The sequence below is a fragment of the Fukomys damarensis genome, unplaced genomic scaffold (genome assembly GCF_012274545.1).
Source record: "Fukomys damarensis isolate Sample0158 unplaced genomic scaffold, DMR_v1.0_HiC HiC_scaffold_28, whole genome shotgun sequence".
In the NCBI taxonomy this organism is placed as follows: domain Eukaryota; kingdom Metazoa; phylum Chordata; class Mammalia; order Rodentia; family Bathyergidae; genus Fukomys; species Fukomys damarensis.
In genome coordinates this window covers 12,884,787-12,903,221 of record NW_022900940.1, presented here as the reverse complement: position 1 = coordinate 12,903,221, position 18,435 = coordinate 12,884,787, and the positions used below count along the sequence as shown (strand labels likewise).

Below are 18,435 nucleotides of genomic sequence, written 5' to 3'. Positions count from 1 at the left end.
TGCTAGTTCCCGTGCTACTGAGTATTTGTTCATAAAGTGTTTTCCTATGCCAGTGTCTTCAAGAGTTCTGCCTAACTTACCTTTCAGCAAATTTAGTGACTCTTTTTTTAATATTTAGATCTTTAATCCACTTGAATTTTAGTTTAGTGCATGGTGAAAGGTAAGGGTTAAAATCTTATTTTAAATTAGAAACATTTAATTTAATACGTCATGTCTTCCTGATACAGTACATGTTTACATTACACATCATAGTCATTAGTCCTAGATTGTCTAATCGAAGGGAACACTATAAAGTGTTCTTGGATCCTCTTGCTGGGGAACCAAACTTCCATGAAAAGCAGGTCAATCTGTTTTATGTAATAGTATCTAAAAACCCCAATTGCTATCACTTATAGGTCTGGTAAAAGGATACTTTTCTTAACTGAGGGTTTTTTTTTTTTTTTAACTTTTCTTGACTGAGAAACTGTTACTCTGAAAGTAATTGGGGACCAAAAGACTATGTATTGATAATAAGTTTATATTACAAAACAAACCCCCACAACATTTTAAACAATTAAAGATAACTAAAATATACCAATTTTTTGATTATGAATTTGTCCATTTCAATACTTTTTAGCTTGCTGTTATTTACATTTTCATAAGCTTCTTAGTCTTTTAAAAATATTTGTCAATTTAAAATATGCTTTTATACATTTAACAGGGTATAATTGACCTTATATTCTCTGAGCCTTGCTAAACATATCTACAATGTTTTTGTAGAATCTTATCAGATTTTCATAAAATTGATCATAAAATCATGTGCTATAGACAGTTTTACTTCTTCCTTTTTAGTCTAGATGTATTTAACATTTTCTTCCTATATTGTCAGTATGTCAAGTATAGTCTTGAATAGAATTAATTAGAATAGATGTTTATACCACATTCTTTTTTTTTTTTTTTCTTAACAGACAGGTTCTCACTATGTAGTTCAGGCTACCTTTGAACTCACTATATATCCAGGATGGCCTCAAATTCAGGACAGTCCTGCCTCAGCTTCTCAAGTGTTGAGATCACAGGCATGTGTTACTCTCCCCAGCTGTACTGTATTCTTGATCTCAGGAAATGAACATTCAAGTTTTAAAAATTAGGTGTGATATTAGTTACAAGTTTTTCATAAATGCCCTTTATCAGATTAAGGAGTTTTGCTTCTAATCCTAGTTTTATGTGAGGGTTTTCTTTTTTTAAAAAATTTAGCAATAGGTATACATTTTTCTAGATACTTTTTGGCATCTATAAAGAGATTGTATGGTTTTTCTTTTACAGTCTGTTAATATGGTGGCTTACACTGATTGATTTTTCAATTATTAAACTGTGCTTGGGGCTACATCCCACTTAGTGGGATGATTTATATTCTTTTATATATTTTGGATTCAGTTTGGTAAAATGTTGCACATTTTTGCATTTAGTTTGTGAATTTTAGTCATTTTCTTTTAATATCTTTGGTTTTGGTATAAGGGTATTACTGTTCCTAGATTAAATTGGAGAGTATTTCCATATCTTCAGTTTTTAGGAAGAGTTCATGTAGAAGTAGCATTATTTCTCCCTCAAGTGGTTGACATTCCCTAGTGAAAGCATTTGATCATAAAGTAATGTATAAGTCTTATTTTCCTTACTATCATCAAATGCATGAAGCAGACTAATGTGTTGAAAAAAGAGATTTATTTTGGCTTATGATTTTGGAGGTCCAAGGTTGAGGGCCCACATCTGGTAGTGGTCTTCTTGCTGGCAGAGTCCTGAGGTGGTATAAGAATCATGTGGCAAAGGACAGAGAGCATGTACATGTGTGTAAGCAGGCCTGTCTTTCTGTCTTCAGGCCTTTCTCCTTCTTATAAAATCATAAAGATTCATGGAGTCTACCCTAGTGATTTTACCTAATCCTAATCACCTCCCAAAGGCTCTACTTCCAAACACCATTATAGAATTAATTTTTCACCCTCAGTACCTCACACTGGGAATTTAATTTTAACACATGAAGCCTTGGAGAACACACTGAAACCAGAGAAAGTTGTAACTGTAACTTTAACTTATTTAGTAGATGCAGGTCTCTGTAGGTTATCTGTTTCTACTTGATTAAGCTCTGATACTCTGATAATTTATGTCTTTCAAGAAATTTATACCTTTCATCTGAGTTGCTGAATTTATTGTTAGAATGTCTACCTTTTCATTGGGTATCTAGGCCAATTATAGTTAATAAGATTATGAATATGGTTTATGTTAAATGTGTTGTCTTGATACTTTTCTTTTTTCTCTATTATTTCCTTTCTTTTTCCTTTTTATATAAATAGTTTTTAATCACTCCATTTCTCTCCTAGGGCTGATTACTTGTAATTCTTTGTTTTATAATTAGTAGTTGATTCAGAATTTATATTATACATCTTTAATTTTTCCTAGTCTACCTGAAGGATAAGTTTTAATTTAGTCAGGCTTAGAGTGATGATGAGCATACACCAAGAAAAGCACAGGATTTTTGGAGAAAAATGGCACTTCCAGTATCTTGGTTAAGTAAATTGTTCATGATTAGGTGTTGATATTGGTGTTGTTATTTCAGTGAGGCCAGAAAAACAGCTCATTAATTCTACAGTAGCACAGTGCTTTAGCTATTCCATTAGATTCAAAGTGGCAGCTCTAAATTATGAAGATGTGGGTTTTGGAATTATATTGAGTTTGGAGTTCTGTAATTACTTCTTGCTAGTTGTATGGTCTTGGACAAATTGTTTAACTTTTCTAATCCTCAGCTTTCACATTTTGTAAAATACACATCATAATGGTGTCCACTGTAGGGTTCTTATGAGGAATAAATGGCACACATATGTAAGTATTTGATAGAAAGCTCAGTAAAATTTAGTTACTCTTATCATCTTCATCCTTAACCATCATCCTATTATAATTAAATTATTTCCCCCCTTCTCTTTTGAAGAAGGACACAAAAGAAGAATTTCAAGTTCTTAAGTAGAAATGTTGCTTGTAGAGCAGGTGAAAAATCAACAAAAGGAAGGACTTATTTTTTTTATCATGGGCCACAGCCTTTTTGCCTGGCTAAAGTAAACTCTGATGATCATTCATACTTTTTTGAAAGTCTAACACAACTTCATTAAGGAGAGCATAGAAAGAGAAACTATGAGGCTATATAGGGTCCAGTTAAAAGCACAGACTCTGGAATGAGGTAAAATAGCCAGGAATTAGGAATCTATTAGTGTGACCCTAGGTACACTATTAATGCCAACTGGCTTCAGTTTTTTCTCTTGTATAGATGTAGATCCTTATAATACCTCCATTATAGGATTATTAGGAGGATTAATTGAGCTAATACATGTAAGGATCTTAGAGAAGTTTACAAAGTAAGTACTCAAGAAATGCTGGTTGAAATGCTAGTTGTAGCTGTTGATGTTGTCAGATTAATGTCTATGGGTATTCACCCTGGTACACGGCACTCAAGGACATGCTCACCATCTCTTCAAGGTGAAAGCAAACGTGTTGATCTAGTGTCAATGGAAAGAAATGGATAGGAAGCTAAGAGACCTCTAAAAATACCCTGTATTCTGAAAAGTCATCCTCTCATAAAAACCATATTGCTGTCTCACTTGACTTCAAAGCCCCAAGGATGCTAAGTTATTATCAAAAATAGATTGTTCCCGAGTACATCATCACATTCTTAGCACAGATATTGAAATCAATTTTACACAGTAATTAGCCATTTTGATGAAAAATGGCTAAAACAGGTCCTTTCTACTACTGTTCTTAATTAATAGAATGACCTATTTTTCAGCCACCCAGAGACTTTACATCCTTAAGAACCAGTTTTGGTACTAAAAGTAGAGTTAGGAAGGAAAAAAAAAAAAAACCCAGTGAGGGCATTCATAATTAGGCCATTTACGTCTTTAATTGTATGCTTTATTAGTTGCCTGTTATTGAAACTTAAAACAAATGACTTATTAATACATATTTGCTGAGCGAATGAGTGTATTTGAAATGGAATTATAGTGTGAATTGAGTCTTTGCAAGTGATGAGGCTAATCTCATCACTTTTGTAGTGAGACTTGCTTTTTCTGATTTATTTTTTTATAGTCATTTTAGTTAATGGAAGGTCTCAGAGGTTATTGTGATCTAATAATGTACTCTTGTTGTTGATTTAAAGCTTTTTATTATATAGATAGAACATTTTCATTATAATAAGTAGAACATAAATAATAAAGATGTAAGTGAAATAAAAAACATCTTGCTTCCCGAGGAAAATAGTTGATAATATTGTTCCAGAATTTGTTTTGCACTTTTACTATTTTTCAGTACATTTATTTTGTACATACCCAAGGTCTTTATATATGGCCATGATAAAAAAAATCTCTCACATATCATGGATCTCTACTGTCCTGTGTCACAGTTACAGAATATTTCTCAACACAGTGCTCTGGACAAGTAATGACAATTTATCAGAGTTGTTACATCTGGGTTTTATAGATGTATTTCATTGACCCAAAACCAGAGTCCTGTACTTGGAGAGCACTCCCACTTATATAGCAAGTAAAGCTTTTCACATTTTTGTAGTACATGCATATTCACATGCAGATGCTAGCAGGGGTATCACCATCTTTTCACAATCTAGCAGGATGCTAAAGCTATCGAAGCGTTGGCTAATGCTTCTGTGGTCTTTAGTAAGGAAGCAGGTTAGGCCAAAGAGGTCAGATAAACACAGTGAGAGGGGAAAAGAAAGAAGGGAATGGAATTAATATGAGAAAATGAAGAAATGGAAACACAGTCTTTGTAGATAGGGAGGGGTGTAGGTGTTGAAGGGAGGGCAGGGGAATGGGGAAAAAATAAGAACCAAGATGGATTATGTAAAGGTGTAAATTTCCAATGATGAATGTCATTATATTGTATACATTAAATGTACCAATAAAATTAATTTAAAAATAGTAATAGTAATAATACCACGTCAAGTGTTTTGCCTTTATGTAAAGAAGATAAAGATGAAGTAGTAACATAATTCCACAAACAGCTCCATTTTGTCAATGAGAGAACAAATTCAGAGCACGTCAAGTGTTTTGCCTTTTTATGTAAAGAAGATAAAAGATGAAGTAGTAACATAATTCCACAAACAGCTCCATTTTGTCAATGAGAGAACAAATTCAGAAAAGATTTGCCTCAGGCTAAAGAGCTTATAAGCCTTGTGTTTTGCCCTTGCAGCTGAGTGTATTAGCAAAATATTTGTCACACTTTTAATTTGTATCAGGTCCAAACTCTTGTCTACTGTACTTGTCCCTCCATCCTATTTATCCACCCACATTGCCTGCCTCTTAACATTATAACTATCTTTGTATCAGTGATAGCTTTTGCCTGAAATTCCCATTTTCCAAACCTTTGGTCAATGCAGCTCAGATGACTCCTCATAGAGGCCTTTTGTAGAGTAGCCACTGTTACTCTCAGCCCTCTCTCCCTATTTTACTTTCTTCAGAGATGACTACTGCCAGAAACATTATTGCTTCACTACTCTCTGTTGAATGTCAGCTCCCTGATTACAGGTACCTTGTTTGTCTTGCTCTGATTATATCCGTTGTGCCTAAAATAGCACCTAGAATGTTGTAAGCTGTATTTAATGAATAAATAAACTGTGCTGTGGTGTTACCAGGCTATGATCTTACTTTGAACTTCTGAATTTTCCATTTTCGTGCTTTTGGCATTGTTTTTTTTCTGCATAATCTGCATTTTCCCTTTCTTTCTAAAAGTCCTATAAATTAGTGCTACTCAAAGTGTGCCCCCCGGGTATAGCTCTGAGAGTACTTAGAAGCTTGTTAGGAATGCAGGTTCTTGGCTCCCATCCAGTTTATAGACTCAGAATCTCTGGGTGTGTGTCCTAGAGATATGTACTTAAGCTCTTGAGGCTGCTCTTGTGCATAGTAAGTCCTGAGAACCATTGCTGTAATCACATATGTCCCGCTTGGATCAAGTGCTACCTTCCAGATTTCTTCCCTGAAGACGTGGGGTTTCAATAGTTCTTTCATTTGAATTGCTTATAAACCCAGTGTTGTTTAATCCTAGCATGTTTTTTAGCTGTTTAATGCATAGCCATTGTTTCTTCAGCTGGCCTATAGTCTCTAGTCAGGCAGGACCAGGCCTAGGCTTGGATCTCCTCTCTGTGTACACAGAGTAGGCAGTCAGCAAATGCTAGGTTTTTATTATGTGTGGTGCAGTCATGGGACAAAAATGTCCAAGTCACCTGTCTGTCTGCCTCCCCCTGTACTTGATGTATGCTATAGTGTAGAATTCACTGCTTGGTTGTATAGATTATCTGTAGGAGCTTGGTTGTAGAAATACCAAGGAACTGTTGTTATATAGCAGCTCCATGAGTAGACCCTACATAGAATGAGGCTTCTGTTCTGTTTTCCTGGATGGTTGCTTGTAGACCTTTGAGGACTTCTGTTGCATCTGGATCACTCATAGTAACCATCAATTTTTTTTATTACTGCAAGCACATTTTTTATTCATCTTCTCTCTGTCCACCTGAGAATTGGTAATATATTCTTCCCTGGCCACAAAGAAAATGAGAAAATTGGTTGCTATTATTTTACTCTCTATAGAAGAGAAATTATTATATTTTTCTTTTTATGGTGGAAATGCTTTAGAGAATTTCCATGTCAACTTCAGAGGTAATTTTTATGAAGATTAGAAGCATTTGACTTTTGGAGCGAAAAGAAAATAATAGGAATTTTCAAAAAACTTTTGCAGCTTGACTTATTTTTTTCTCCCCACAAATTATCTCTTCCTCTCTTCCTCACAAACTTTTTTGACATGATTCTTTTTGCAGTTTCTTTATCCAACTGGCAGGGATTTGAGTTTCACTGGGCCAATTCTACGTTTATGCTCATGGCACCCAGGATGACTAGTTTATTTTCATTCTTTTATTTTGGATCAGAGAACAAACCTAGCAAGAGTTCCATGCATGTTTATTTTTGGAATCTGGAAACGTTTGAAGTTTTGTAGCAAGAAATCAGTGGTCATTCTCTGAATACCTACTGTGTAGCTATAGATACGATGTGTCCTATATGTTTGTGTGAATGCATGTGTGCATGCAGGACTTGTTGGGTGGTGGGAAAGAAGGTGTGAGATGTGGCACCATTTCCTCTGGGGTCCCACACAATTTTGCTAGGAAGGCAGCCACATCACAGTTATACCCAGGTTGAAATTCTATTCTTTTTAACAACTGTGTCATCTTGGGTGACCTGTTTACTGTCGCTGGGCTGTTAGGTTCAAGTGAAATAGCAGATAGAAGTGTGTAACACCATGACGGGTATGTTCTAGGCACTCAGTGTCTGTGTGTATATGTATACACTGCTCATAAAATTACACAGAAGCAAAATTGACTACACACAAAAAAGTACAGCTTTATGAGTTACTGTGACTTAAACTCCAAAAGCATGAAAAAAATAATGTTTTCCAACATTGATGGACATAAGCTTGCTGTTTAATTTTTGCCAGTCTACTGAATAGTAAATGGTAACTTAATGTTCTTAATTATTATTTTCTTAGTTGCTGTTTATCATCAGTATTTCTTATAGTGTAAAAATTAGTATATACTAATCATAGGAAGTTTGAAAGCCCACCGCACAAAAATAATTACTGTGCATATTTTGCTGTGTTCTCAATCTTCTAATCTTTTTTCCCTTTATCTGATTATGTGGATCGATGTCATAACACATATGTTGTTTTCCCTACTAAAAATAACCATGGGTTGTTACAGTTTTCTTTTTTATGTTATATGTAAGGGTTACCCCTCCTTCTTTGTGTAATGTATGTTGTATTTATAAGTCTTGAATGTGGTGTCCTTTGCAAAGCATACGCATTACGTATCCATGAGGGAGCTTGGTAAGGAAGCTCCATCCACAGGTCAGCATAACTTCTCAGTTTGTACCTTTGTACAACATGCATCTGACAGTTTTGAACCCTGGGCCCTAAGCTGAGATTCCCAGTCACACTCACTTTACTTTTTTTTTGTGCAGTCCTATTGCTATAGGTATCGCTGTGCTGCTCGAAGCCAGAACACACCTGATAGCTCTGCATCGAACCTGGGATTCCGCTGTGCAGCCAACCGCCTGCCCACCATGGACTGACAGTTGAGAAGAGCCTTCCCAGATCTAAGAAGTTGTTTCTAACCTGCACTTGGTTTCCCTCAGAACACTGAATAGTCTTGTGCAAAGAAGTCCCACCTTGAGGTGGGTTACAATATCTGCCTAATGGCCAAAGGAACCGTCTTGCGAGACCAAATCACTGACCTATGTCAGTGCATGTGCTTTATTGTGTGGTGCATCTTTGGAGATCATTGCCTTGTTTTACTTTTGTGAACCTTTCAAAGAGAAATGGGAAACCAGAGAACCTTGAACTAGGCTCTTTAGAATCCCTGTGTCTTACCCAGGCTCTGCCACAGGGTTAGACCCCAAGGTCCAGCATGTCACCTGCTTTTGATAGTCTCCCATTGATCAAATGAGATGGACAACATCATCTTTGAGGTTCTTTCTAACTTACAGATTCTATGAGTGATATCAGAATCTATTGTGACTGCATAGTGAGAATTTATTGCAGATTATTTTTTAGCTATTTTGTTCCATGTGTGAAGCTTGGGTGATACTAATCATGTAAAGTAAAAGCTCTCTTATGTATTATTTTTCAGAAAAGGGTGTGGGGGGTGAGTCCTTTGTATTCATATTGCACTTTGTTTTTCCAAGGAAATCAGTGTCTTTCACATTGTTATGATGAATCCCACATGGGCCAGTGATGGTATGCTACAGTTCGGTGCTCTGAACATGCAGGAATGTCTGTGGGGTAACTTTACTGTGCTTTATCTTTTAACATTAAGTGCCTTTGGCTCAGAGGGGCAGTTATAAGCCCTATTACCCTTTCTCCCCAAAGCCTTCTGTGAATGTGAAATATATACTAAATGGGGAATCCTGTTTAATGTAGGTATAGGAGAAAAAGAATGAGGTCCATGAATTAACTATATTCAGGGTACTCAGTATTTTGTAATAGGGAAGTACGAAATGTTGGCTAAGGAATGTCAGATATTTTGAATCATGCACTATGTCAAATAAACTAGTATCTCTAAGACTGGCTTCACTCTCATTGGTTTCTTTTCCTTGTTCCTTCCTCTGTTTCTTTTAAAGAAATGACTTTGTGATTTTTATGGGTTTGGTTTGCTAGAAAACTTTCTTGTCTGTTAGCTGATAGCTTTGATATATTGAGTAGTTTTGGCAGTTTTTGTTTTGAAAACCAAAACTATTCTGTGAGGAATCATGTTACGATCTTGCTTCTTGCCAGAATAGATAATGCAGGGCCAGGGATTTAGCTCAGTGGCACCGCACCTGCCTTGAAAGCGCAAGATCCTGGTACCAAACCAAACCAAACCAAACCAAACAAAACAAATCCCAGAATAGATAATGAAAAGTCAAGGGTGCTGCTCTGCAACCTGACAGCTAGTTCACATGCCAAAAACACACCTTCAGTTTTAGAGGGATGGGTTTCTCCCTAGGATCTCTGTTGTTGGGATCCAGCCAGATTCCTGAGTTTCAGGCATCCCTGAGCCATTTCTAACACATTGCTTGGAGGAAATACTTCTATGTAAGTCAAGTAGTATTTATCAATGTTTAATCAACACTTGATTGCTGCTTTTGTCCATAACCTCTAACATATTAAAACATTTGTCTTGAAAACAATCATGTCACTGGCATATTTAGCCACATTTTTTGGTCAGTCACTTTGTAGATAAAAAATATTTATACAAACTTCCACCTACTGATGATTAATCCCAAGCAAAATGAAGAAACGAACATTTGTAGGAAGTAGCTAATGGAGGAAAGAAGGTATTTTGTTTTTAAAGTTAGCATTACTTCAGTATAGTTTTGGTTCTTTCTTGTTGCCTCCCACCTGCACATATTTTTTACAACATTATGGGATATATATTTTGACTCTTTCTTTTGTTAATTAATTACTGCTATGTAGCATAAACATTTGTGTATTTTGAGGCATCATCTTTAGAACTGCATTTTTAGCAGCAGCATAATATTGTAGAACATTTAAACAGTATCTTAAGAAGTTCTTCATTTAGTAATCACACATCTGTTATCAGTTAAGGGTATACCAGACTACAGAGAGCTATAGCCCCTGTACTTTATAATGTTGCTATAATAATTTTGGTTTCAGTAGCATACACGCATTCCTCCTGAAAAACCTCATCTTTTGCAAGATTGTACACACACACACATGTACATTAGGGACCCTCTCTCTCCTTATTTCTGGAGGTCTACTTACTAATTTTTTTTTTTAATGTTTCAGGGAAGTTTGTCTGATTGTTTCAAATGTATTTCCATCACATGTGATCCAGCATGAGTTCCACATTCTGCTATCTTCCACTTTGTTTACTTATCATTTATGAGTTGTATTTTTTAAAGAAACACTTGTAGCAGAACAGATTGTTTGGTTGATGGTCCAATTCCAGTATTGAAAACCCCCCTCCTTTTTTTCCTTCCCTTCAGTGGCTTTTTTATTGGGTTGATTTCTCCATTTTCATTTTTGGCCCCCATTGAAGCGTGGGGGTAATTTGAGGTTTGTTCTCCAGCCTGTTTTGGGACCAAGTCCTGAATAGTCTTACTTTTTTCAGGTTGTACGTGTTGGTTGAGTGGGAAGCAGGCATATCTTCTTTCTTAAAGCCTTATAAACATGATTAGAAGGGCGGGCCCTGGGCATGCTGGCACATGCCTATAATCCTAACTACTTAGGAGGCTGAAGCAGGAGGATCAAGAGTTTGAGGACTGCCTGAACAATTTAGAACTGTATCAAAATTTATAAATATGTGGAGGGTGTTGGTGGTGTAGTTCAGTGGTAGAGAACCTCTGGTTTTGACCCCCAGTACCAGAGAAAAAGAATATTTTCTTGGAAAATGTCAAATTGAATAGATGCCTCAAAGTCTTCGTGGTTCAGCCTACAAGTTAAAATGGAACTCAGAATTTCATCAATACAGGCTTTTTTCCCCTACCTGTCCCTCACCTTTGTTGGACCAAGCATTTCAGTTGTCCATGTGACCTTTTAGGAAAAACAAGAAACGGAAGGTACTATTTATTTGAATAAGTGTTGAGTGAGGCACGGGTGTGGTGGGGTGGTGGCGCTCCAAAACAATGTGAGGGTGGGTGATCTATTTTTTAGGGACCATCTTCACTGATAACTCTGTTGTTAACATAAAATATGGTAATTACATTTTATCCGCAAGAATCTCAGAATTCTCTTGCTCGTCACCTTTTCAAAAGGGATCGTGATTTTATCCTCAGTTTTCAAGTTGAAAATAGTTTTTCTTTTTCATGTGGTAAAATCCATAGTTGACTGAATGCAAGGCATATTTTGAAGAAACATCATAAACCTGGCACTTTCTTTTCTGCAACTTAAGGCATTTTATACGAGGGACTGGTGTGAATTTTTTTTTTTTAATTTTTAAGTGATACTGTACATATGATTCTCCTTCCCCTTCAACAAATATTAACCTTACCACTAACAGTTTTTCTCATAGAAGGATTAACATGCAAGCTGGCTATCGTGAGGAATTAAGGAGGTGCGGAGCAGGCCGGAAGTATCATTAGGGGAAGCAGGCTGAGTGTGAGGAGAGCCCAAACTAAAGGGACTGCTGCTGTTAGCCCAAACTAAAGGGACTGCTGCTGTTCTGCTCATTGATGGCTGCCCGCTTAAATGTCTGTCATTTAATAAATTTCCAGCTGCCAGGGGTGGCCAGATATTTGCATTTTCATGTCAAGTCTCCTGAGTTCTTAATATTGGCGATGAATTCAGACTTTAAAACGCTATGAAAACCTGGTAAGTTGTTTCTAAGCTACATTATTCAGCCTACGTGGTGCCATTTTGCAACCTATATTATGAAACACTGATTCATTCATGGAGCAGAAAATTTCATGTATTTGTATCTGAAGAATGACGTATCAAGTAAGTAACATGCAAGAAACATACAAGTGTGAAAAAGAGCAGTGACTTGCCCAGGCCTTCACTTTACCCAGAAATTCCTTATAAAACTGTATTCGTCCTCACTGCGCCTCGACCCCACCTAAAGTCATTTACTAACCATGGGTAATATCAGCTGAGCTATTGATGGTCCACTTTCAATCACTTTTAACACTGATTACTAAATTTGCAGACACTGTTGCTATCATTTTATTCATTAAATCTTAATTCTCTATAACATGACTAGCCCAGAGCAGGCCTTGCTTGACAGGCTTGCCAGAATCAGCTGTATTGTTAGCAAAAGTTGGCTTTGGTATTTTCAAATGCTTAAAGCACTGTGGAAATTATCAACTCCATGAGCCTCAAAGGGAGCTTTCTCAGCTGGCCAGAATTCCTTCCTTCCTTCTGACTCTTGTACTTAGACCATTAGAGCAAGAGTTAATTTTTTGAGTAAGCAAAATCATTGTAGCCAATATTCAGGTGGGCTGTGAAGTGAAATATGTCAATATTCTGAAACTTGCCCTATTTAGGATTGCAAAATTCAAGAGATTAGTACCAATGGATGGAATTTTTCAGCTTCAGATCAGAGTCTAATCTGCCCCCAAATGGTAACTGATGCCAAAGTCATCATTATGAGAAGGCTGCTTGGGTTTTTAGAATTAGTCACAATCACAGTTGTCAGGCAACAAGGTGATTCCATTTCAGAGTAATTGAAGGATTGCTCTCCTGTTCCTGGGTCTGAGTAGTTTGACAAACTTCCTTGTTTGCTTTGCTGAAGAAAACTGAAGTCTGATCAGAGCAACTCTCCCAACATGTCAGCTTGGCACCTCAACAGAGTAATGTTAGAAGTGCTGATTAGGGCTTAGTGGAAAAGTGAAACCAGTCAACAGGCTGCCAGCTGAAAAGAGATAAGTCTTTGCTTATCGGGTGGCACCGGTAAAAGGTTCACCTACATTTCCTTTGTGCCCGTGGGGGAGGGCTCTTGTTTGTTGCTTTTTCATAGTTTACAGTTGTATTCCAGACACTTGGAAAATAAGATTTTTATTTACCTTTAAATGACATGGGAAGGATGCTCCTTTAATGTCTTCAATCACTGTCTTTCCAGGCAGTTTGGCATATATAGAGAGACCTGAAACACTGCAGAAAAAGAAAGCATTTACCACAATGTACTTGGATAAGTGCTTCCTAGGTATTTGTTCCTATTAGGAATATGATAATTAAAAGCAGAAGAGGGACGTACTACCCAGATGGGCATGGTCAGCAATAGAGTTATAGCTGTATACAGAGAACAATATGGGCCAAGAGCAAGAAAGAACCACGAGGGCATTTAGCTCATGGTACTGCGTCTGCCTCGCAAGCACAAAGACCTGAGTTCCATCCCTGGTACCAAAAAAAAAAAAAAAAGGCTGCATATGAAAGCATGACCTCAACTGCCATTTTTTAAAAAAGCTGGCATTTCAGATCTCTGATTTTGGAAATAACCATATACAACATGGTTCATTTGTCACACAAAGACTTGGATCTGGTCATTGCTGTCGTGTGTAGTTCTGAAGCTTGTTCTCTCGAATCCATTGAAAATGTCATTTGTGGGCATAACAATAATTAAAGAGGAAGGAAAACAGAAAAGGGAGGGCAGTGTGTTGGCCCATGAGGTGTGTTGGTCAGCCTGTGGAATGTTTTCCGAGCTTAAGCATTTCAGCTCTCGGGAATAGTTGTTGAGGTAGTTTGGCCTCATCATTTAAAATCTCCCTTCTCATTTAATTCTCTGAGACTGTTGGTCCAGGGTCTAGATTCTTCATAAATTAATGATTTAAAACCAGATTGAAAACTCAGAATGGTGTCCAAAGAATAGTTTAGGGTTTGGCAGAACTCACAGGGATTGGTGTAGTAGGTTTTTTCTAGCTGAACAGTTCTCTAAGTGTGGTTTAAGAACGCTGGGGATCTCTAACCCCCTTTCAGGAGATCTGTGAGTCAGCATTACTTTTGTACATAAAGATGTTATTTGCCTTTTTCACTAGTAGTATGAGTGTACAGTGGAATTTTCCAGAGGCTTCATGGTATATAATGTGACAGCTTATAGATTATAAGGTTATGACTATAAGCTGATATTTTTATGTTGAAAAACTCCAGCCTTGTTACTATGTTAAATATCTCTAAATATACCCACATTATAAAAGTTCTTTGGACTCCTCAGAAATATCTAGGAGTGTGAAGGCATCTTGTGATCCAAAAATGTGAAAGATGGTGATCTAGGAGACAAGGTCAGAGAGTGACTGAGTCTGTCTTGGTAGAAAATAAGGAACCCTTCTCCATCTCTTCTGAGGACAGTCAATAATTGATTACAAAGACTGAGTTAAATGAATTGTTAAGAAGCTACCACCAGTGCTGGGGATTTAGCTTGGTGGCACTACGCCTGCTTTAAAAATGCAAGGTCCTGAGTTCAGTCCCTAGTACAGGAGTGAGGGTGGGGGTAGCTACTGAGGGTCATTGTATTTTTCAGAGACAATCATAATGGATCCAGATCCTTGTAGGTTCATCTAACTAGTCACATAGCTAGAATCACTTTGGTATGGAAGGACTGCCCCCCAAAACTTCACAAGTAGTAGGTACATCTTGTGCAAGACTCCTTATTGTAGCCTTCACTCAATGTAGTGTCTTGCTGGGACCCTGGAAGTCATCAACTGTCTCCCCTTCAGGCCACAAAAAAGAAGGGAGGGAGGGGGAGAGAGGACCACAGTGTTCCTTTCTGAAGCAGCTTACTCTCCCTGGTGGAGTCTGTCCTTACCGTGCTGTAATTGTGATTGCTGGACCTCTTCTCTGGTTTGCTTTCCAGCCAGCAATTGTAGGCTCCACTTAGGTGCCAGGTGCTGTGCTGGATACTATTTTCATGGTCTAATTTAATGTGAAACACAGCAGTGGGAAGTGGGTTTTTGTTGCTGTTGTTGTTACTATTCCCATTGTGCACACAGGAAAGTAGGACTCCAAGCATTTACAAAGTGCCCTGGGTAACACAGACAAATGAGGCTGAACTAGGACTCAGCAGTCTTGTGACTTTTGTTCTCATTGTTGTATCAATCTGCAGTTTGGGTTGCATTGTGAGTTTAGAGAGGGAGAGGTGGATTGAATAGAGTAGATTACTGGGGGAAGAGATAGACTCAAAAAGAGAAAGGGCAAAGAACGAGGAGGTGGAATGCATTAGTGGTTAAAAACATGGGCTCTGGAGCCAGACTGTCTAGGTTTAAATTTTTGTCCTGCCACTTAATAGAGTCGTGACCTTGGGTAACCTACAAACCTATTTGTTCTTTAGATTTTTGAAAATCAAGTGGAAGTACTTTTAGAAAAGGTAGAGTTGAGGCAAGAGAGTTAAAATAGTTATTATAAGGTGATCTGTGTGTAAACCTTTGATCCTGTGTGTGAAACCATTCCAAACTTTGAAGGTTAATGCTTACATCTCAGTGAATAAAACAATATGGTAATGAGATATCCAAGTTAAGACAACCCATTCTGGAAAGACATGTTTTCTTTATGTTTCATCCTGAATGTACCACCTCCTTTTACAAAATGATTAGGTGACAAGAAAGAAGTCAACTGTTTTAGAGTTGGAATGGGAGGAGGTTGAGTGTATGGAAAACACTCATCTGCTGGAAATAATGAAGATCAAATGGTGCATTATCAGCTTATTTGTACCAGGCTCAAATACATGAAAAGAATACAGTTGATAAAGAGGGCCGAGATCAGTGTGTAAGAATGAAAGGAGGAGTGTGCTGCAGCATGCCTGTTCTAAAGCAGTCTGGAAAAATGTATGGGGCAACATTCTTGATAAGATTAAATCCCCTGGTGTTTGTGAAACAAGGACACTGTTTCTTATTACTCCTAACTCTGGTGCTAGGTGAGGAACTGGGCATTCTTTCTTACAACACAATTTCAGGGTAGTTTCCAACTCAGTATTTGCTTCTGTTCTAGAACATTTGTAAATATTAAATTCTGTAAAGGGAAAAAAACCTCACCAATATGAGAAGCACCTTCATATTTGTTATTTTATACTTATTTACAACTTTGCTTCAGGTTACATTTAGCAAGCCTAAGGCTGAATCACAAAGCATTTTTAGCTTTGAACAATCCCTTGGAAGGCCAGATCTTCTATCTTCTTGTGTAGAAATGTTCTACCATGAAGTAGCAGTTTAAAATGGTTTTATGCACCAGTCTGTACTGCCACCAACAATGGAGAAGGGTTCCTTTTCCCCCACAACCCCGCCAACATTTGTTATTGTTTGATTTCTTGATAGCAGCCATTCTTTGTGGGGTGAGGTGGAAACTCAGTGTTGTTTTCATCTGCATCTCTCCAATGACCAGTGATGTGGAACATTTTTTCATATATTTACTTGCTGCTTTTACTTCTTTGTCTGAGAAATGTCTGTTCTTTTCAGATGCCCACTTTTGAATCGGGTCTTTATATTTGGGGGGGTCTGATTGTTTTGAGTTCTTTATATATTCTAGATAATAGTCCTTTGTCTGAGGAGCAGATGCTAAAATTTTTTTCCCACATTGTAGGTTGTCTCTTAGTTCTGTTGATGGTTTCTTTTGCAGTGCAGAAGCACTATGGAAATCAATATGGAGATACCTCAAAGAGCTGGGCATAGAGATTACATTTGACCCAGACATCCCTCTGCTGGGTATCTTTCCAAAAGAATTAAAAGAATCATAGCACAGAGATATATGTGCACCCATGTTTATAGCGGCACAATTTGTAATAGCTAAAACTTGGAAACAGTCCATTTGCCCATTAGTTGGAAACTGGATAAAGAAGATGTGGCTTTCCTATAAAATGGAATACTACTCACCATAAAGAACAAAAAACTGGAGACATTTATAGCCGAGTGAGTGCAAACTGAGACCAAACTCTTAAGTGAAATTAATAGGACACACATGTGTAAACTGAATAGTTTCTCTGGTGTGAATAAACTGTAATAGTACATAAGATCCTAATGAGATAATTGACAACATGAAATAGGAAGAAAAGGGCTAAAAGTTTAGGGAAAGTGGCAAGGGTAGGGGAAAGATAATAAGGGAAAAGAAAAAAAATAGGAGAAAATGAAAAAATGGAAATAAAAGTGTTTGTAAATGCAGAGGGGAGGAGGGGGTGAGGGGAGGGCAGGGACAGGTGGAAAAATGAGAACCAAGACCTGTACAAGATCCCAATGTAACTGTACTGTATACCTAAAATGTACCAATAAACTCAATGAGGAAAAAAAAAAGAAAATACTCTCATTCAGTTTGAATAATCTTTTTATGGCTAAGAAACATTTAAATCTAATTAACATTAATATTTCCTAATTTTGAATTTAATATTGATTTCCAAATAAAATGTTTATTTTTATGTTAAAAAAAATTAAAATGGTTTTATGTGCAGTGTTCTCCCTCTAGTGGCTAGATTAGTTTTTTTTTTAAATTGTTCATTTCTACAGTTTTTGTTTTTATTTTTGTTCTGATTTTTTACCAATAATCTCTCAAGATGAAGAACATTTTTTATTTAGGGTGTTGTGAGGGTGAGGAAGAGGAAAAAAAAAGGAGAGGATGCAAGCCTTTATTCCATAGGTCAAACAATATTCTAACTGTTGCAGTTGCTAGCTCTTATGAGGAAGAGAAGCTGGGCATAATGGCACAGTGTAATTCCAGCACTCTGGACACTGAGGTAGGAGCATCGCTGTGAGTTCAGTGCCAACCTGGGCTACATAGTGAATTCAAGGCTAGACTGAATGATACAGCAGGACCCTTTTCTGAAAGTAAAAGAAAAAGAAGAGGAAAAAAAGAGGAGACAGTATCATCTGTAGAGGGGAAGAGAGTTCTGCAATAATTTCTCATCTTTTTGCTTCATGAATTTTCTTAGTTTAAGAATTATATCCTTTCTGGCCTGGGGATTTAGCTCAATGGTGGCATGGCTGCCTGGCAAGTGCAAGGTCCTAAGTTCAATTCCTGGTAAAAAAATTTTTTTTCTATCTACTAAATTTCTTTTTAAAAATCTATATTATTATTTTTAAATTTTCAAAGCAATAAAATGCATAAGGTAAAACTAGAAACTAAAAAAATGAAGAGCAAAATATAATTTGAAACCTCTCATTCTGTGAGTTCTGGTCTTCTCTCAAGTCCATGCAAGTAGGTAATTATTATTAATGGCTAGTTCATCTTTTGAAGCTTTTTAATACATTTACAAATATCTAAATACATGTATGTATTGATATGGTGAGTGCACATGATATTTATTTATTTATTTTTATTACTTTTTGGTACCAGGGATCAAAATCAAGTCCTTGTGCTTGTAAGGAAGGCACCAAAACCACTGAGCTAAATCCCCCATGATTTTTAAACATATACATATATTCACGCACATAGAAGTCACACTTAAAATATACAATT

At 36.9% G+C, this 18,435-nt stretch overlaps 2 protein-coding genes across 2 annotated transcripts in view; one reads left to right on the top strand and one right to left on the bottom strand.

Annotated features, from left to right (window-relative positions):
* Sumf1 (sulfatase modifying factor 1) overlaps positions 1-9,136 on the top strand; it is a 74,582-nt gene extending 65,446 nt beyond the window's left edge. The window contains exon 9 of the mRNA XM_010608724.1: positions 8,031-9,136. Coding sequence (XP_010607026.1) covers positions 8,031-8,141 — 111 coding nt within the window. The 3' untranslated portion in view covers positions 8,142-9,136. The remainder of the gene's footprint in view (positions 1-8,030) is intronic.
* Positions 1-18,435, bottom strand: part of LOC104851526 (histone-lysine N-methyltransferase SETMAR) — a 74,085-nt gene that overhangs the window by 17,401 nt on the left and 38,249 nt on the right. The window contains exon 3 of the transcript XR_777235.3: positions 13,071-13,158. The gene's annotated coding sequence lies outside the window, so the exon portion shown is untranslated. The remainder of the gene's footprint in view (positions 1-13,070; positions 13,159-18,435) is intronic.